Below are 23,011 nucleotides of genomic sequence, written 5' to 3'. Positions count from 1 at the left end.
TAGTTAGTTTAAATCATATTAGTTAGTTTTACAATTTAAATAATTAAGCATGACAATAATTGCTTTGTTTCTATAATTAAGCAAACAAAGTTTATACTGAATCAAACATTGAATTTGAATTATAAGCATTAATATATTAAACCAAACAATCTTTATATGAAACTAAACAATATTTATATGAAACCAAACAATATTTATAATGAATAAAACCATATTTATATTGAACAAGATAATATTGATATTGATATTATTGATGGTTAATGACTTAAATGACTTTGTGTAGCTAAATAATTGTAATATTATAATGTATTTGATAAATTTGAATAAAAATAAAAGAAATAAAAACCTGATAAATAATTTCAAATGAAATTTCTAAAACTCTTGTTTATAATAATAAATAAGAATTTTTCATTTGTATTTTTTGATATTAATAGGCAATTTTTGTCATTTTGTTTATTACAGGGTCATTCATTTTTATATGCGCGTCTATTCATTCTTATATGCGCATTTATTCATTCTTATATATGCATTTATTCATTCTTATATGCGCATTTATTTATTCTTATATACATATTTATTCATCCTTATATGCATGTTTATTCATTCTTATATGATACTATAATATACTCGCAGTGAAATGATAATAAAACAACTATAAACAAACAAGTGAACTCATTAGTGTCACTGGGAAATGTTTAATAATTCCCGGTTTAATAATATAAACAATAAATAGGCTTTTATGTTTTTATATAGATATATACAAAATGTAAATTAGGTTGTTGCGACTGTTATTTATTTAAAAAATGGTTGCCGAGCCAGCTCTGGATTTATGTAACTAGGCATATGGTTGTAAAACGGAATTAAATTAAACTCTGTAGTAACGGGTGATGCGGAAGTTATGGGACAAAATAAAAACACCAATAACTTATTTATAAATAAAAAAAAAACAATATTTTTTTTACATAAAGCATTTATCTTTTAATAAAAATATATTATTTTTTATATGAAAAAACACCACTATCTGCAATTGATCTCAATTTTGCTCTGACGCCTTTCATATGCGACTGTAAAAAGTTTAAATCAATTTCTTGTAGTTTTAATTTAATGCGATCAAGCAAAACTTGCTCTGTTGAAGCTTGCCAATCTCCCTCACAAACCTTCTGTGCCAAATGTCCCCAAAAATTTTCAATTTGTCGTGCTTGAGGCACATTTGGGGGATTGGATACTTTATCAACGTAATAGACATATTGGTCCATCCAATTTAGAGAATTTTTAGAATAATCAGAACTTGCTAAATCTGGCCAAAATAAATAGTTAAAGTCTCCATGATACTTGTGAATAAATGAAAGAAGTCGTTTTTCTAAACATTCATTAATATAGATTGATGAATTGATCGCTACAGCCTTGGAAGTGCGAAACAATGGCTCGGACATACCACAGTCAGATATGGCTATCCACATTATTAATTTTATTGGAAATTTCTCTTTTTTATAAAACGAACACTTTCTGGGCATGTCTTTTTGTTGTTTGTGTAGTATCCAGAATTTCCAGGCATGTTGTCCCCTGCAAAAAAAAAGTATTTTTCGTCATCGATGACTAGAAGCGATTTTGTGTTATAGAGTTGATTAACTAGTTTCCTGCTTCTTTTCTTTGCCTTTATTTGTTGTTCTATAGTGTATTTTGGAGTCTTTTCACATTTTCTATATTTAATATTCATTTTTTTAACTGACGACCAATTGTCAATTGATTTACACCGAATTTAATACCTATTTTTCTCTGACTGACCCCTTTTCGATTGTTGACAAGTCTCGTTAATTCGGCTTTCTTTTCTCTAGAGCAGGATGTCGGACAACCAGAGTGCTTTCTATTAGAAAACAATTGAACAGTTTCAAGTCTTTTTAGGTTATCATATATTGTACTTCGAGCAAATCTTTCCTTTTCAAAATGATTTACGATTTTTTTTATTTTTATATTAGGTTTATTTACAAAAAACATGTTTAATCGCTTTCAAAAAGATTCTAGTTCAGCTGCATTTAACCTCATTTTAAATAATTGTGTTTCAAATAATAAAGTTTATATTTTATAGAACGTTTATGCCTACGCATAAAACCACAAAAACTAATTATTATGCTCAAATAATGAAATTAGGATTTGTCCGATAACTTCCGCATCACCTGTTATCCATAATATTTTTAAGTTTTCTGATTACCCCATCCATATTCCAAGGCCTTTCTCCCTGTCTGTAAGCATGCTTTAATAAAGAAAAAAATTCTTCTATTAGATTAAGCTGTTGCGTGTATGCTGGCAGATACTTAATAGCTATGCAATGAGAGGCTAGTGTTTGCCTAACAGAAAGATTCCAGTGGAATCTACAATTATTCATAACAAGCACAGGCGCTTCCACATCTGCATTCCTAATCGCTGGTGCCAACATTGTAGTAATGAAAGTACAAAAAGAATCTGCATTCCAGCTTCCAGTTTTTGTTTCATAAGCCAGCACTCGCATTGTTGAAACAGTACAAATTAAACTAACATTCTTGCCACAATTTGCAAACGACTGTAAAATTGCTGGCACACCTCTAAGCGAATAACCATATGTGCTGTTAGTATGCACATTGAATCCAGTTTCATCCAAATAAATAAGTTTTTCATTTGAAATTCCATTAATTTCGCTTGCAAATGCATTTTGAGTTTCGTTCTTCTGGCACATACACAACACGCTTTCTTGATAAATCCCGAGCGTTTGAGTTTTCTTGAAATAATAGGCTGAGACATGTTGAAGCCTGCTGCAAAAAGATTTTCTTTCATTGCTTCATGCGTACAAAGATTGTTTTCTTGTACGCATAATTCAATAATATTTTTTATTTGAGGGTTTATAGGTCTTTTACCTCGTTTTATATCAGTAAATGACTTAAATGCAGTCATGTCTCCAAATTCTCTGTTTAACATAATGGCAAGAGAAGTGGAAATGCTTGTTGTAGATTCATTTCTTTCAACTAAATGCTTAAGCATTTAAATGTGCTCTTTTGTAACATTTTTTCTTGTTTTACGATTGGCACTGCTATTTTCTCTTCCATCCATAGGGTAAAGATTTGATATTAATAATAATTATAAATACTTAAATTTAAATCAAGATAAATGAATAATTAGATAAATAATAACTTAAGTAATTTAATAATAAAATTAAACAAAGACCTGATACTAAATTAAATAGACCATCATTTTTATGAATGTAAAAAGTCTTTGTATTAAGTATTTAAGTCTTAAGTATTTTTAACCTCGTTTACAAAGAAACAAGAAAAATTGCTTAAATATGCTTTTTAAAACATATATAAGAATGAATAAATATGCATATAAGAACGAATAAATGCACATATAAGAATGAATAAACAAGCATATATAAATGAGTAAACGCGCATATAAGAATGAATAATTGCACATATAAGAATAAATGCACATATAAATGAATAAATGCGCATATAAGAATAAATAAACGCGCATATAAAAAAATGAATATATATTTGTAATATATATTTACTAAAACAACAAATTTTAAAAATCCAGCAAAATATTACCTGTTTCTTTGATGATTTAGAAGGAAAATATTCAATGGGATTGCCCTTTAGTGTTAACGAAGTGAGATTTGCACAAAATGATAGAAATTCAACTTGTGAAATGTCATCAATATTATTTCTAATAAAATAATTATAATAAAACTGAAAATCTTTAGATTTAATCTAAAATCAAAGAAACTTATTTTTTTCAATGTAATTAGCATATGCCAAATAAAAATGACAAAAAATAAAACCTTATCAAAAATATTAACACAGCTGTTAATGCTTCTTAATACCTTATGGTACTTTTTCTAGGAAATAAATCTTGTCAATAAAAAAAAAAATTTTATGATTAGAATTTCAAAGTAAACCATTTGTAGTGAACCGCTAATTGGCAGCAGATCAATAGAGGATCAGAGGATAATTTGCTCCAGATCAACTGTTAATAGATGCATCCAATCCAAACAAGAAAATAATCTAGAAAATCACATAAAAGACAAAAAGATCCATCGAATTAATAATCCTAAGAAGTGAGCTTGAATTCAAAAATTGTTCAATTTCAAAAGTTTAATAAGAGAAACTGCAAAAAATGCCACAAATTATTGCCATTCAGGGATAAGCACCAGCGAATAGTATTTTCATTAAAGAATAGTAATTTGTTAAACTTCAGTTTAAAGTTTAAAAAAGATTCGCTATTTGACTTTATTTAACTTCAATTGGCAAACTTCGTCTGTGCTTATTCAGGGAATATTGAGGATCATGCAAAAGCCTACTTTATAAAATAAACAAACAAAAAGAACAAAAACATAGCAAAAACCTAGCAAAGACCTAACAGAACAAAAACATAGCAAAGACCTAATGGAACATATACATATAGCAACTTATGGCTTGTCCAAAATGTAAGAAATTATTACAAATTAATAAAAATCCTGATTTTATGTAAATGTTAAGAGCTCATTTATATTATGCAACTTTGATATTTGACTGGGGCCGGGTTCAATAAAATATATAGCCGGGACCGGGTTTGTGACCGGGGGCTGCATAAACATTTTCACATCTTAAAGTATATAATTTTTATTCAAAATTCATGTTATATTTTGTATATATATGCATATATAAACATCATTATGATCAATATGTTCATCATCATCATCATCATCATCATCATCATCATCATCATCATCATCATCATCATCATCATCATCATCATCATCATCATCATCATCATCATCATCATCATCATCATCATTATTACCATCATCATCATCATCATCATCATCATCATCATCATCATCATCATCATCATCATCATCATCATCATCATCATCATCATCATCATCATCATCATCATCATCATCATCATCATCATCATCATCATCATCATCATCATCATCATCAGGCTTTAGCCTTCCTCTTTTATGCTGTTTTTCTAATCAGGGTCAATGTGAAAACGAGCTATCATCTACATTGCGATAAACTAAAACTCATTCTTGCTTGGCTTCTTATTCAATAAGTTGCATCCTTTTACTGTATCTGCCCCTTCATTCTATAAAAACTTTTATTAACTCAGTTTTATTCCTTGCACATCAAAAAACCTTATAACTCTAACCCATCTCTACATTTTCCTTTTTTTACAATTAACAACTTTTTAAGTCTTCAGTTAACCATTTCCTTGCTTTTAAACCTATCCTCTATTTTAAAGTAACTCATAACCAAATAGTGGTTGCTTGTAACCTTGTAGAAGTAAATTAAAGTTTAAAAATATATAAATATATGCCAGTATTTAATAAATAGTAATTGTAAGTATAAAACTATAATATGTAAAGTTTATTATAAACTTTTTACTAGCCCATCCATAAACCCCTGCTAAATTATAGTTTTGCCAGGGCCGGGGCTTGGGCAGGGTTTGCAAAAAGCCTCATTTGTAGACGGGGTCAGGGTCCTGGTCACTTTCTATACCAACTTAGTGTATAATCACAAACAGGTACCAACCAGGTGTATAACTTCAACAAGTGTATAATCAAGAGATTGGTTCCATTCATTCAGGAACTGATACCAAAAGATATAAATCCAGAAAACATGTTAGAAGCTGGAGAGATAATCCTATAGAGATTTTTTGGACAATTTTTAAACAAATAGTGTACATGACTGATGTTTATAACTAGAAATCTGGATTACTTTCAAGAATCAGTTTTAAAGCTATACAAAAATTAGCTTTAAATGACACACAAAAGATTTGACCAAGTATGCTGTTACCAACTTGAATGAATTTTTTTTCTAATTTTTAAAATTTTTATTAACTAACGCTTGTAGCTGTTATTCCTTTTTTTATTTCAATAAATAAAATTTTAAATAAATAATATTTCTATATAATGCTTTATTTAAAAAATAGTTGTGCCAATTTTTATTTGACATATGTCTAAGTTAAAATTTTTATTGAAACAATGTCATAAAATTTTAAATTATAAAAAAATGAAATAAAAATAAATAAAAAAAAGATTAAAAAAACAGAAATGGAAAATAATGAAAATTATAATAAATAATAAACTATAATAATTATATAAATAAAGTTAATTAAAATTATAATAAAATTTTAAAAAGTATAAAATAAAAACATTTAAAAGAAAAAATCGATATTTAAAAGAGAAAATAAAGTAAAAAAATCAAAAAAAAAATGTATAACTGAAAATAAACCCTTCAAAAGTATGTACTCTCATTTCATTTAAAAATTAAAAATCAACTAAACTCTTCAAAAGTAAATAATCCCATTCAAATTAAAAGTTAAAAATCAACTAAACCCTTCAAGATCTAAAATCTCGAGTTTTTCCATCATGCCTAATTGACTGATATTTGAAACTTCATTGTATGGCAAATAGAGCTCCTAGAAAACAAAAGATGATTAAAACAAAAACTAAAAAGTTGAGAAGTATTTTTAAAATTTTAAAATTAAACAGAACTTGATTAGTTTAGATTATAATAAACTTCTAGACAATAATAGGGCTCAGTCAAATATGTTAAGAATAACTGAGTCAAGTTAAAACCCCTCTGGATTTCTTTCTAAAAATAAACTGGATAAATGACATAACATCATACATTTGCTAAGAAATTTATTGTAAAAGTGAGATGTTACATGTGTAATTGTTAGAAAATTTTAAAAATAGTTAATTAGTAAACAAGTATTAATAAAACAAAAAGTAAAAATTAAAAATTAAAATTAAGAAATATATTATTACCATATTATTCTATAATAGTAGATAATAATTTTAAAAATAAAAACATTTGTGCTCAAGTATTTTTATTGAAGTTTTTTTAATTTTTTTTAAATTTTTATAACTAAAAGTAATATTTATACTATTTATAGCAATTTATGCTAATTTATTCAGAAACACTACTAAAAATGCTACTAAAAACATGCTTAAAAAAAAACTTATTATTTTATATTTTCAATTCCACAAGCAATTCAATAATATTCAAGTTCGCAAGTAATATACACAGATTACAAGAAAACAATTTTACAAAGTTATTATATATAGTTTCAGAACATCCTAAAAATCTTAAAAAAATAAATTGTTTGGGCAGACTCAATTTCAACAAATTTGAAATTACTTCAAAGCAGTTATATGGCATGGAATACGGAAATCTCAGATTTATATAATTTTAAAAAATTAAAAATATATATATATCGTTATCACAGGACAGTGTAAATTTTTTCATCATGATTAAGAAGACTAACATGTCCAATTAAATTAAATAAATATTTTTGACAACATATACATTGCTAATATCTGTAAAAAATACCTATTTAACTTAAAAATTACAAACAAAACCTAATTATGGAAATTCATCATTTATACTAAATTCAATTATTTTACACAAAATTATGTCTTTAAAGGGATCCCAAACCTCTGAGACATGTTGTGTTCATATTAAAGAGAATGATAAAAAAATTGTTTGGGCTAAATTTTTTTGATTAAAACAAAAGAATAAATGCATACCAAGAAAAACTAATTTTTTTATTTTAGTTGAAGCTTGCCTTCTCTATTTTGTTAAAGGCCAAAAAGGCATATAATATGCTAACTTTTTGGCCTTCAATAAAACAGAGAAAGTTCTTGATGATTTAACAAGATTTTGGATAACGAGGAGTTAGTTAAATTGCTTGTTGTGATTAAAGAAGAGAACCTAAGCAATCAAAAAGTCAAGCTTTGTATTGACGGAGGAAGAGGCTTTCTGAAGGTAAGTAAAATATTTTTTTATCTTTCCATTTCATTTTAAATATATTTCAGTACAATTGACTCAGCTAAAACTAAAACAAAAGGTATAAAGTTTTGTAAACATTTATATAATATTTACATAATTTATTATTTGATGATTTAACAAGTTAGCTCTAAATAATAAAATTTGCAAGCAGTATATTAAAATTGAAAAGCAAAAAAATAGTGAACCAAAAAACGTTTAAAATGCTTGCAAATGTTTAAACGAAGATATTTATATTACTTACCATAAAAATACAAGTTTTATATTACTTACCATAAATAATAAAAAAGACAAAAAAAATCCATTACTTTAGAATTCGCAAAAAATTTTGAAATACGCAAATATATACAATTAAATATAATTAATCAAATTATTATACCAATACAATCAAATTACTATTTAATCAAATATATATACCATAGAAAAGGTTAGCTATGAATAGATAAATCCTAATTATGGAAATTTTTATAAAACATTGTACCTTATTATTTGGAATTAGTTATTAGTATTATTATTTTGGATAAATAAAAATGATTACGAACCAAATTAAACAATTTAAAAAAAATAACATAATATATGCATAATATATGTAAGGAAAAAATAACTTTATTTCATAAAACCCTTTTTTACCATACTTATCGGTGATTGTCTCTAGAGAAACTTATCATGACATTAATTGAAATCATATTTGTTTTGACATTTCTTGTTTAAAACTTTTAAAAATAATATCATATTAAGTATTTAATAATAAGTTAATAAAAACATATTATTAATGTTGTTAAATGTACAATTAAAAACAAAAACTATAATAAACATTAATTCTATATATCCTTTTAGGTTGTATATATTTCAGCAAAACTTAAATACTCTTTTCAACATTTCAAAAGTGTTTTTAATATGCAAATTAAACATACTTCACTTTAAGAAAAATAAGAAAATTAAAAAAAAAAGCATGCTATAGAAAAAAGCATTCATAATGTTTGCATGGTTTCTTTTAAATCAATTGCAAATGCATTCATTTTAAGTAAAATTTTGCATGCTTTTGTTAACGCATGCTAAAGCCATTAGTTAGCTCTAAATAATAAAATTTGCAAGCAGTATATTAGGTGATTTATTATATTAGATTCATCTTCTACTAAAATAAAAAAGTTAGTTTTTTTTGGTATGCATTTATTCCTTTGTTTACAAAAAAAATTAGGCCCAAACATTTTTTCTTTCATTCTCTTTAATATGAATTCAACATGTCTCAGAGGTTTGGGATCCCTTTAATTAACTAAAAAAAAAAAAAAAGATTTAATAATAGAATAATAGAACATAGAAAAAATGAAAAATAAATCAAAGAAATATAACATTGTTCTTAACTTAATTAATTAATTTTAAAATAATAATTGTTAATACAATTAATTAATTTTAAACTTCGATGCTTTATATCATTAAAAGGATTTTAAAAGATGCTTGTTACTAAAACATACTCCAACATACACACAAAGAAAACATACTCCAACATACACAAAAAATAAACTATTACCTTTATATTAGGGATTGACACAATTCCATCCAAATCATATAAACTGCATTGTGATAGCCACAGGATAGTCAAATTGCTCAAGTTAGTACCAAGATCCCTTTTGAATATTAAATTATAATAATTATAGAACTTTATGCAAAAAACTAAAACTAAAAAGAAAACATGTAATATAAGGGGCAAATTAAGTGATTGCGAATTGAAAATTCCGTAAAAAATTCTGGTCTTTAAATTTGTAAAACTTTTATGAATGGTCCAAAAAAATACGCAAAAATGGTTTTCAAGAAAAACAAAATTTGAAGACCAGAAACTTTTATGGAATTTTCAATTCGCGATCACTTAATTCGCCCCTTGTAATATATGTAAAGTATGTGAGTGCGTGTGTGTGAGTTATATTCCAAATGATATTGGTCAAAAGTCAGTGCAGTCAACTAATTTAAATGCTCATATTTTTATGCTAGCAACTAATTTAAATGCTCATATTTTTATGCTGGCAATAGATTCTTGCACAAAAAAAAAACTTTGCTTTTATATTTTTCATTTACTTGGTCTTAAAATAAGCTCAATTTACTTTTAATTTAATTTTTAGTCTATAAAATTATTGTATAATGCTATTGTACAATATCTTAAAAATGTAAGTGTGCAGCACTTGGCACACTTCACTCTTCCATTTCTTTTGTATCACATTTTATCCCTCCAACTAGCGTATGCAACAGCATGTCAATTTTTCATAAAACTATTTTTAAAAAAAACTTCGTTTTAAATAACATACCTGACGGATTGAATATGACTGTTGTTTAAATTGAGCATCTTCAAATTAGGCGCCATTTTTCCTTTAAAAAGTTTGGCAAATTAATAAAAAAAATGGTTCATTATAAACTCATTATAAAATTCATCATAAAAATTGTAGTCATCAAAATAATTATTAACTTGTCATAATAATTCTTATTTCATCATAAGCTCAGTCATCATGAAAATTGTCATCATAAGACATCCTGAAGATATGATATGATATGATATATATATATATATAAAATTTTCTATATATTAAAAATTTGATATATATATATTTAAAAAATTTTCTGTTAACATGTTTTAATATAAATTTATGCGTAAACTGTTTGTATATTAAATACATCATTTCACAATATAGATTAAAATTAAATAATCATAAATTATCATAGGGTTTTAGCTGAGAAGAAAATGGCTATAACTTTAACTTCAAAGTTCTGCATTATGCAATTACTTCATAACCTCAAATATTATACTTGGCTGTTGCAGGCAGAGAATAACTATGTTTTAATGGTTTTAATTTATTATACACTTCAAACTGAATGAATGAATACAATACTTCAGATCAGTAATAATAATGAGCAATCAGTTTATCAATGAAAATTATTTGTTTGCAGGCTCAACAGATGCAATGTTGTACTTACAAGACAATAATATCAAAAATATTTCATGACATTTTCTAGCTAAATACCAATCACATTTAGTAATGCCTAATATAATCACATTTAGTAATGCCTAATATATGAAATATATTTAGTATTACTAAAGTATATTTCATAAATTAAATAATACATCCAAATACTATACTAAATATACTAAACACTGATTATACAGTCGTACCCCGGTTAACGAACCCCCCTGTTAGCGAATTTTCGGTTAACGAACCGAAAGTTTGCCCAAAATCCTCCCCCGGTTAACAAACCGGAACTCGGTTAACGAACCGGAACGCCATCTTTGCTGACATTGTGGCAACTGCCAGGAACCTCAACATGGAAGTGGATGCCAACGATTTGACTGCCCTTGAGTGTGGAGGACCTGAGGGAGTTGGCTGCTGAACTAGCTGAAGCAACTGGAGAGACTGCTGAGGAGGAGGAACCCATTAAGTCAGCTGACATCAAAAATCTTTTCATCCACTGGAACAAAGTCCAAGAATTTTTAATGTCCCACCATCCCAAGAAGTTTGAGGTGGAGCAAGCTCTTGACCATGTTGAAGCTGTTGGGGTCAAGCATTTCCGCACCATGCTCAAAGCCAGGGAAAAACAAACGACCATTGACAAGTTTTTCACTGCTGGGCCATCTGCAGCTGCTGGGCCATCTGGAACTGCTCAGAAGAGGGCTGCTGCAATTGACTTGGCGGATGACTCCGACTGAGTTTTCATTTTTTTTTTGTAAAAATTTGACAAGAAATTTTCTTGTTGATTTTTCTTTCAAGTTCAATTTTCAATTTTTTGGTAAAAAATTTGACAAGGATTTTTCATGTTCAATTCTCAATTTTTTGGTAAAAATTTGACAAGCAATTTTCTTGTTGAATTTTCATTTTTTGATAAGCAATGTTCATGTTCAATTTTTAGTTTTTTCTAAAACTTTGACAAGCAATTTTCATGCACAATTTCAATTTGTTTCAATTTTTAAAAGTGCATAAATCTCAGGTTTCAATCATTTCACCTTTGCCTATTTTATTTATCAAGTTGGACAATTTTTTGAATTTTTTTCCCCCATTATTTCGGCAAAATCCACCAATTAAAAATTTGTTAATGGCGGCCTATGGGAAAACGCGTTTCGGTTAACGAACTTTTCGGATAACGAACTAGTTTGTACTCCGAATTAAGTTCGTTAACTGGGGGACGACTGTACTTCTAATGTGATTGCCCTTCGCATTTACATTTCAAGTATTAGTACACTGAGGTTGAACTTTTGGAATAGCTAAACTTTTATAGGTAAAAGGCCTAACTAGAAAGACTTTTAAATTCTTCACTGTCTGTCACTCAGTGAGTCACTGAGTCTTTTTTATGTCTTCTTGCTTAATATTGAACTCTCCTAAAATCTGTAAAACTACTCACCGTGAATAGATTTAATAAAACTAAAAAAAAAATGCAATGTTTTATAATCATAAATATTGCCAACAATATTATGAAATAGCACGATTCTAGCACTAAAGAAATTGAATAGAATAAGAAGGCACATAATGGAAAGATTTTTAGTCTGATTAAAATCTCAGATTGTCTGATCAATTCACAAAGTTGTTGGAAATTTGTTGTCAAAATGTTCAATAACTTTGCAACTTGGTCAGACAAACTAAAAATTTAATCAAACATTCAAACATTGGAGTTTTCATAAGGGTCAATTCAAAATCTGAATTTCAGCATTTGTAAAAACATGTCATATTCATGTCTAACTATAGATACCAAACTTTACCTAGTAAAATCAAAACTTAAAGTAAATTTGTATACATTTATATGCATACAAGATCAAAAAGATTCATACACAAGTAATTATTGTTTTGTTGGATAAACAGATGTATTTCACACATGGTACTTGGTCCCTACACTAAAAAATCAAAATATGAGTGAGTGTATGTGTAGCTATTAACCAATAGGAAAAATCTTACATTCTCTATATATTTTGACACACATGATTTAACATCATCTCTACACATGATCACAATACAATGAAAACTATCTGTTTGCCATATGCCATTTCCATATTTTGCCACATGCCATTTCATATGCTATTTCCCATATGCCATATGGCTGTGAAATTTTTTTTTCTCCATACACAATGATGAAGCTTGTGAAAATATAACACACCTGACAAACAAGTCTTACCAATTAAACTTGTAACTGATAACAATATGTCAGCTGAAACTCTAAATTAAAAAGTTGATCAAATCAATCATATAGAATAGAATAACTACAAATAGACTGGAATGACTACAATTACACTAGAATGATTCTACAATCTTTGGTAAAACAATGTTTGAATATAAACTTATATAAAAACTTTATCACTATTGCTTTTTTTTAAACTACGGTTCCACACTTGCATGGTTTTTTTAAACTATGGTTCCACATTTCTATGGATGGCTGGCATATTGCCATTTTCTAATTTAAATTTTATATTATGGAGGCAAAAATAAATTTTTTACAACCAGATGCCAATAACCTGCATAAACTTCCTCTATAATAGGACCAGTTTAAAGTAAAGACCAGTACTACCAGTAAGTACCAGTGTTGTATTAGTTGTTAGTAATAGTAGTGTTAATAAAAAAAAATCTGGCAGAAACACAATTATCACTACGTAAACAATTAAAACTGAAGTAAATAGCAAAAAAAAAAAAGTCCTTCACAACTTTGTTAAACATTGCAAAAAACCTGAATAGAAAGCAGTCTGAAACTTGTGACAACATTTAAAGTAAATTTATATAAATTTATGGTCAAATAAACTTATATATATTTATGATTAAATAAATCACTAAATTTGTATTAATCTAATCATGTGTATTAACATATATATAGAATCAGCCTTCAAAATTAGGAAAAATAAGGTCAGCAATAATTTGCCGACCTTATTCTGTGTGAGGTCAGCATCAGGTCGGTAGAAATAATGTAAAACACGTGTTTAGCCAACACAATAATTTCATGACCAGAACTAATTCAAAACTTGATAATCTCAAGAGTGAGTCAAACCCAATTAAACCATCCTATATTAAAAACAAAACCAAGATACATCTACCAGGGACGAACCCAGACCTGTTTTAGTACTGATGGAGCAGTTATAGGCACCCAAAAAAAAAGTGCCCGAAAATTATTTTATTTCTTTAACTTTTCTTTTACTTTTTTATTAAAAATAGAAAAAATTCCGGTTTTAAATGCAGTATATAAATATATTTAAATGCAGTATATAAATAATTTCACTTCACTTTAAACTTCACTTTTTCTTCAGGATAATTTAAAAGTTGCTTTAAAAATTTGCTTAAAATTGCTTAAAATTGCTTTTTTCAAGCAATTATGTGACATTACTGTCCTTTGGTTACCAACTAAATGTTAAAAAAATAAATATCATTAAGAAATTTAATTTTAAAGACTTGTCAAGAAATTTTATAACAAATGGAATGAAAAATTTGCTTTTTTGAAGATAGAATGATTTTGTAATATCCATTCAGAATTAAGTCAACTTTTGTTTGATGGCAATAAAGAGTGAACTGCTTTAGATAATAAATGAACAAAAGCAAAAAATTTTTGTTTTGGTAACGCAAATTTAATTTTTGAATGAACTCTTGGTCTTTAACTTGCTATTTTAGTTTACGCGAGGAAAACAAAAAAACAAAATGTAAACTTTTTCAGAAAGTTTTTTTTTTTTACATATACTTTTAGACTTTAAAAATAATCAAGATAGCGATTACAATAACTTAATAAAAGTTTTATTAAGATCTAGTTATTTTTAAACTTCAATGTCTTTAATATTTAAAAAGATCCTAAGTAAATGTAACTTATTTATCAAACGTAATTTTTTTTTATTATACTTAATGGATAAAATGAATATTTTTTAATCAAAAAAATATAACATTTTTTAACTAAAGTTTACCGTAATAATCTTTTCTTTAATTATCTTTAATTTAAAAGGCGCCTTAAAATTACTTTAAACCTTTAGTGAAACTTTAGTGAACAGATTTGCTAATATTAAAATTAAAAATTTAAAATAATAGTAAATAAATTTATTGAATGCTTATGTTTTTTATTCGAATAGTTAATTTTAATTTTACAAATATTACACGATTTAATATTTGTAAATCCCATAATATTTGTAAAATTAACAAAACAGATTTACGTCTTGTACTCAAATAACTATATAATAACTAACTGTACATAGTGTAATTATTGATTAAAAATTATAAAACATATATATATATATATATATATATATATATATATATATATATATATATATATATATATATATATATATATATATATATATATATATATATATATATATATACTATACTATACTTGACAACAAGGGTATTTATACTCCCTTGAAATATTGTATAAAAATTAACTCAAAAAATAAAGAGTCACATCTATAATAGTTTTTATTTAATTATATATTTAACTTTTTAATGTTGTCTTTAAAAATTTAAGTAAAATAGTTTTTTTAACATAACTCAAGTAACAGTTACATCCACTGGTAAATTCATGTATTCAAAGATATGCTTTTAAATCAACAACTTATCTTTAGAAAAAACTAAACAAGAAACACAAATGATGATTAAAAAATCATTGTTGCAGCACCAGTTTTAACTAGGGGAGTAGGGGGAGGGGGAATTTCAAGATCATAAAATTGAATAAATTAGGTTCGGTGTCACTATTATAGTTAAAAACTAGTCATTGAAGTGACACTTTAATAAAATAAACAAATACACAAATAAATATACAATGCACAAAATTACAAGACAGGATAAACAAAACATAGAAATACATGACAATATAAAATACGCAAAAATACACAACAATATAAACAATACACAAAAATACACAACAATGTAAACAATGCAAACAACATAAATTAATAAAACTTAAAAGTTGTTCTTTTTATTTTCTTTTAATAACTAACGTAAGTTTTTTATTTTTGAATATATTACAAACATTTTTTCTTTTAACTTTGCTTTTAGTTGTTCTATTTATTTAATATTTTTCTTCAATTTATATTCGTTAATATTTTCATTGTTTTTACTTTATTTTCTTTTTAAATCTTCTATTCTAAACAATTTTTATTTGTTTTTCTTTTCCTTATTTATTTTTTAGCTTTTCACCATTAAAAAAAATACTTCCTCCATTTGCGATATTATGGCAAAGTGAATTTTACAAATTGGTTACCAAACTTTAATTACCTATATTTCCAATGCTTGTGTCTGATGTATTGACAGTTATTTTCAACTCACATAAATCAAAAAGATTTGATACTCCTGCAATTTCTTTCTAAATAAGACATTAAATAAAAAAGAAACTTTCTATATACACTATAAACATTATTTACAAATATTATTTTATGAACCAATTTAATTAGTTTAAAATAAGTTGATAGGCTTATCATCATATGAAAAGTCTTACCCCTTCACAGGAATCTGGCAGAGTCTGCGGGGTCCGTTCAGTTTTTGCAGAAACCCCACGGGGATGAAATGGATTTTTACAATACATTAGTCGAAAATGAGATCAAATTTTTATTTATTTTCACAAAAAATTTGCTTGTCTCATCTCATTATAAAATAACAGTAAACATAATTCAAATTGTTAAGCTTCAATATGTTTTTTACTTATTTTAATTTTAAGAAATTACCTTGTGGTTGTTGTTATAATATATATTATTAAACTATAATTAAATTATGTAGTTATAAGGAAACTCACCGAAGAACCTTTAAAATAGAAAATAAACTAAAAATTAAAAAAAAAAAACTATAAAACTTTTTGAGGTCTACTGTTCGGTATTATTTTACTATGTATAGTTGTTAACTATAATTATACTTTTTTTTTAATTTTTATTTAAATAGTCATTATTATTATTTATCTTTTACATTTAATACATAATGATAAAATTGGTTTTTTAATTATGAGATCTCCAGATAGTGTTGATGATCTGTTGTTTTTGCAAAGACTTAAATATTTTTCTATATAAGAAATATATGGCCAACATGTTTTTATTTCAACTTATTTTTTGTGAGTTCTTTAAGTTTTTAAAGCTCTTTTGACAATATTTTGAAAAATTTTTTATATTGTTATTTCATGTTTCCAGGGTAGGGATGGAACAAATTTCTGTTTCTGTGCAGCTTTCTACTGCGCAAATGCTAAGAAATATGAGGTACTCTATGAGAAAGTGGGACAAATTTTTATAGGTTGTAACCCACTATCTCAGATTTCCTTCATACTTTGTAAAAATGGTCACCTATATAACATAGACTACCTACTAGTTTTTGTTTTACAAGTTACTGTTCAACTAAACATGTGATTAGGCTGAAAATTAGCACCAGTATAGTTTTTAAGACGAGGAATCAGAATATAATATTTGTTTTTAATGAAAACAATTACAAGTTTATTAATATTGGGATTTTACTGCACTAATACCTATTTTTGAAATTTTAACAAAGGCAGAAAGGAGGTCTGGTAACCAACCATGGTAGCATTATTTTTTTGAGAATTTTTGTTTGTTTTTAATAAAATAGATATATTAAAGAGCGTTTTGGTACAAAATTGAGATGTGGGTTTTTTTAAGGATTTTTATAAATAATTAAATGAATTATAATGAAAAAGTACATTTGGATGTTACTTATTAAGAAATTGCTCATTTTGAAAACTTCCATTAAGAAATAAAAACCATTAACAATAGTTAAAATAAAAAATTCATAATAAATGTAATGTATTAAGTCAAAATAATCAAACAAATACAAGTTTTAAATAAAAAACTAGAACTTGCATCTGAATAATTCATAAATTGCTTATAAAAGAAAATTGGTGTAATATGGTTGAGTTAATTTCAAGATTGGATTTTTTGAAAATCATCTGTGTCTATGTGCCGTGTTCTTAATTGTAATTAAAATATGGGGCTTAGGAACCCAACAACAATCATCTCTTCTTGGCCAGTGTAATGAAGTGTTAGGTAAATAAGAATGCATGAATTTTACAAGAGCGTCTTCATTTCTTTCATCAACTTCAAATACCAAACCAACCCAGTTAAACATATCATATTTGCAGATATAATATTTTCCTGCAATGATTTCTTGAAAATATTGAATTGAGCCAGTAAGGTTTAATGTTAGATTATATTCCTCCTGCTCAGAGACTCTTTTGACATTTATGTTTGTCCCATCCTGCGGAATAAATTAGGGGGAAACTTCTTGTACCAGTTAAAGTTTTTGCATTATTCAATCAGAGAGTCAAAAATTTACGGACTGAAACAATATCTTTGTCTTTTAAAAAAAAAATGTATGCCAAATATGTTATCTTTTGAAAAATTGAACATTTCTTCAGCATTCTGAATTAGTGAGTTAATTGGACGTTGAAGACTAGCACTTAAAACAAGTCTTTCAACTGTTCCACCAATGCCATTACATGGTGACTTTCCATGTAATGTTGCAAAGAAATTCCATTCACATCGTATCCCAAAATTTTCAACATGATGGCATAATTTTAAAAAATGTTTGCAATTTTTGTACTGGCCAGCACAACCATCAGAGAAATTGCGGATTTTTGTGGTATTGGGAAACATTTCTTGTACAAATTAGACAGTTCTTTTTACTATACAATAAATAAATCCAACATCATGTGTTAAGTCATCAGATATAAAAGATAAAGACGTTGGTTGACTTTTAGTAGCACCCTCATCGTTTTTGTTATAAATAACTACAGGATGTAGTGTGCATTGCTGTTGGTTCCAGTGGTAACTCTGGATTTCGTCTTATATGACAAATTCAAAATTTTCTGCAAAATCAACTAAAATAATAATTTCATTTATAGGTATAGATGACTTAATGTATTTAAATATTTACTTTGTGCTTTAGCAATATAGGAGTGAGATGTTATGCTATCAAGTTTTTCACTAAGACATCCATTAAATTCACTTATTGTAGATGTGTAACTTAGAAGCTCTGCTCTATCTGTTTTACTCCACTGTTTGTATTCAATTATTTCATCTTCATCCACTTTGCCATTCTCTTCAAATGATCCTTCATTTTGCATTAGATTTGCAGTTATATAATTTATAATATTTTGATTTATTATTCATTCCCTTGACTCTCTGCTACAAGCAATCTTCTTAATAAGTTAATGGTAATTCTTCTCCAGTTTAACTGCGCTAAGCATAAGCTTTAGGTTTTGGTGTACTACACATATACAAACAGAATGGGTTCCTTTTTGACTAGCATAAATACATTATTTTGGCTTTAACTGAGCAAATTTAGAAAATCATATTTTGGATTGAGGGTGCTCTAGTTTGAATTCAATAAATAATTCCTTTAAATTGCAACTTTGATTACTTTGATCACTTTGATAAATGTTTATTTTGGATACATTTACAAAATCTTTTATACCTGGCAACTGCCTACTAAATTGATCATTACAATAGAAGCTTTCCACCTTATCAATGGTATCTGATTCAATTCTAACAAGTGTGTGAAGTGTTAATATTCTTTATTCAAATTTAAGTTTTCTTGCTTTAATTATGGTTGACTTTAAAATATTAAATACTTCAGCTGTTTTCCTTAAAGACCATGAATCTGGAACCAATGTTAAAATCTGAATCTTTTCTCTTCTGTTTGCCGTTTTCAGCTTTTCTTGCATTGAAAGTATCAATTTATCTAGATCTTCAGCTTTCTTCTGATGTTCAACATTTGGCTCCTCAGTAACATCATTTTTCAGGTCTGTTGCATTAACATTGAGGATAACTGATAGCTTTTTTGACATAACATCAGTAGCTTGCATTAATTTTCTTTTCCATAGAGAAATTTTAGCATGTTGTGGAACCCCATGAAATTTTACTGGTGATACATCTAATTTATCAAAACTGGTGTTTATAAGTTCTTTTTCTTGTGTAATTTCTTCATCAAAAAATGTTTGTTCCAAAAAATTATCTTCACCATTGTGGTCCTGTAAAATAAACCAATCATTTTTTTTTTTTTACCACTTCTTTTTGACATGAAGGACACATTTTAAACCAGGTGTTATTTCAATACCAACTGAACACATATCTTTTCCAAGTTGAATATCAATTTCTCACAAACCACCTAAAAATATATTATAAATAAATATAATTTGCCAAAATTAAGAAATAATAATTTAGATATATTAATATTAAAAATAAAATAAAAAAATTAAAATTTTTTAAACTAATTGAAAGTTACTAGATGTGTTTTTTGTAAAAAGACAGCACAATAAGTTAAAAACATATAAATTTACCTTTTATATTAGTTTTATGCCTTATAAATGGGTCGATGCAATTTTTTTGGGAGTTAGCAAACTGGTTAAGTAAAATTTGCTCATGATGTAGAGAACAGATTTTAACATTAAAGTTTAATATTGATAACCCAGATCTCCATAATAATAAATCTCTCTCTGAATAGCTTGATAAACCTTTCAAGCCAATTCATTTAATGTACACCATTTTATGACATTGATCATTTGATAAAATAACAACTGTACACAAAATCTTGTTCATTTTATTTTTTTCAATTTTTTATTTAGCTACAAATAAACACAAAATACACAGACATGTATAAATTTATTAAAAATGGAAAAAATTTTATCATTAGTATTTTTAAAGTATGATATTATGTATTTATTTTTTTTAACTTTGATTTTATAATTTTTTTTTTTTTAATTTAATGATTAGCTAAAGAGAACAAACAACAGCTGGTAAAATATCAGACTAATACTAAGTCTTAGCGTTTTAATATTGAGTGTTTCTTCTGTTTTAGTGAAAGATGACATAATATGTTATTAATTAGAAAGCAAAAATTTATTTAAAAAAGAAATATTTATTTGAATTAAAGTTTCTTTAAATAATAGGTTAAAAGGTTTCCTTTAGTATAATATTAGGTGACTAATGAAAATTGTCAATGTCAATCAATTAAAAAAAAAATCATACTAATTTTTGTGCTGTAATCAATTCATTAAAAACATTTTCTTCATTCTTTGTAATCGGTAGTGGATTATTTTCAGTAGCATCAGGTATATCAATTATCTGGATAACACTATTTGGTCGAGAACTTGAATGCATACCAATAATAGGATTTCATACCACAAAATAAATCTATAAGAAAAGTGTCAAACAGTTGTGATAAAATAAATTAAATTTTGATTAAGCAATATTGCTGATAATAATAATTTGAGATTTATTAATTCATTTTTAGATTTATAAAACTATATTATCCATACTTACTGTATCTAAACTGCATTGTTGGTGTTAAGTCAAGCCTAACCCTGAAAATTTCTCCTTTTTTTAAAACTTTTTTTTTTTTTTAATATTTTTAACCATATTTATTACTTTTATATTTACTTCATTTTTAGATTTTTGAATAAATGAGTTACTTAAATATAATAAGAATCAAAAGTTTTTTGTTTTTTTTTAATATTCAAAATACACACAAATCTAATACTCACTGTATCCAAGACTATATTATCTATACTCACTGTATCTAAACTGTATTGTTGGTTTTAAGTCAAGCTACTGCCTTAAAATTTCTCTTATTTTTTAAAACTGATATTTCTAACCATATTTCTTTCTTTCATGTTTTGCATAAAAACATTTCACCTAAAAACACACATCTTCCTAGAAATCAATGCAAAAGAGATAATATGTAATGCTTAAGTCATTTTTTCTCAAATTACTAAATCTAGTGTTTTCTCAAAATACTAAATTTTGTGTTCAGAAGTTAGATTCTAGGGACTTTTCAAAAGTCTTTATTAGCATCATTAATAAAGGCAAGTTTAACATTCTTTCATATGCATGTCATATTTTATTACCTTGCACAAGTTAATCTACAAAAGCTTCGGTTGTTAAAGTTATTTCATACCTAAACATTTAAAGTGGTTTTAACATTCCTATCAACATTTAGCAAAAATGTTTTCAAAATTCTTTTAAGTACTCTTTAAACTATTTAAGAACAACTAAACTGAATTTTGTTTTTCTTTCCGCTGTAAAATTACATCTGTGGTTACTTTTTTTTTAAATTATGGATATTGCTAGGACTCTTTTCTATTGTTTTCTTTCTACTATTAGCATGGTTTTTGGGGTCTTTAAGTAGTAAACTTCTAATGCTTTACTAGGATTCTTATACCTTACTCTCTGACAATCAATACTAATTTTGATCCTCACAGATAAGTTAATAATTTGTGAGCTTTTTAGTTATAGAAAAATGGTTTTACTGTGCATTAGATAGAAGTCATGATACAAGAGGGATTTTTGATTTAATAAAAGTTTTTAATGAATATAAAATGCATTAAAATTTACAGTAAAATACATTAAAATTAGTAGTAAATGTGATTTAGTCAAGAATGCTGATTTTCTCCAAAAACTTTTCTCAATAATTATTTTTTTTAATGGAAAACACTTTTAGCCATTTTCAGTAACCTCTTGTATATTTTTATCATCTCTATTTGGCAATTATACAAACATACTCTATCTAGCAATTATACAAATATAGCTCTATATTGTGATGATACAAATATACTTTTCGGAATAGTATATATTTTTATCATCAGATATCAAAATTATGCCTTTTTATTAAAACTAGAAAAATCTTCTAGTTTTGATAAAGAATCATGCTTTAGTTACTAAGAAAAAGCAGCCCATTCAGAATATGATTTTTGCTCTGTGGCAGGACTGGGCTTTTTTTTCTCGAACATCAGTGCTTTAAAAATTTTATCTTATCTACATGTTTTCATAAATTGTACAACATTAATAGTGGTTGCCTGACTTATAACTAAAGATAAATTTTATCAATTTTTGTTAAATAGTGTTTTAAAAATTGTAATAGGAAAATATTTCCTAATAAAAAATTTAAAAAAATCACTAATTGTTAAACTTATCAAAGTACAAAATGTATATATATATATATATATATATATATATATATATATATATATATATATATATATATATATATATATATATATATATATATATATATATATATATATATATATATATATATATGTATATATATATATATATATATATATATATATATATATATATATATATATATATATATTGCGCAAACAATACCTTGTGACACAATTTGTGTACTCTCAAGGTTTAGACTCTATGTAGAAACAGCAATAGTTCTAACATTGTAGTTTTTGATATGTAAACTTTTAACTATATATTAAAAATATAA

General features: G+C 26.1%; 1 protein-coding gene across 2 annotated transcripts in view; it reads right to left on the bottom strand.

Moving 5' to 3' along the window:
* Nucleotides 1–23,011, bottom strand: part of LOC100198381 (leucine-rich repeat-containing protein 56) — a 25,587-nt gene extending 2,576 nt beyond the window's left edge. For both annotated transcript variants that reach the window (XM_065790440.1, XM_065790441.1), the window contains exons 1-7: nucleotides 22,900–23,011; nucleotides 20,758–20,922; nucleotides 16,016–16,103; nucleotides 10,106–10,166; nucleotides 9,337–9,433; nucleotides 6,353–6,435; nucleotides 3,576–3,693 (exon numbers count right to left, since the gene is read on the bottom strand). In XM_065790440.1, the coding sequence (XP_065646512.1) occupies nucleotides 3,576–3,693; nucleotides 6,353–6,435; nucleotides 9,337–9,433; nucleotides 10,106–10,166; nucleotides 16,016–16,103; nucleotides 20,758–20,889 (579 nt within the window). In that variant the 5' untranslated portion in view covers nucleotides 20,890–20,922; nucleotides 22,900–23,011. The remainder of the gene's footprint in view (nucleotides 1–3,575; nucleotides 3,694–6,352; nucleotides 6,436–9,336; nucleotides 9,434–10,105; nucleotides 10,167–16,015; nucleotides 16,104–20,757; nucleotides 20,923–22,899) is intronic.

This window comes from Hydra vulgaris, chromosome 02 (genome assembly GCF_038396675.1).
Source record: "Hydra vulgaris chromosome 02, alternate assembly HydraT2T_AEP".
Classification (NCBI taxonomy): Eukaryota; Metazoa; Cnidaria; class Hydrozoa; order Anthoathecata; family Hydridae; genus Hydra; species Hydra vulgaris.
This window is presented reverse-complemented; position numbering and strand designations above follow the sequence as displayed.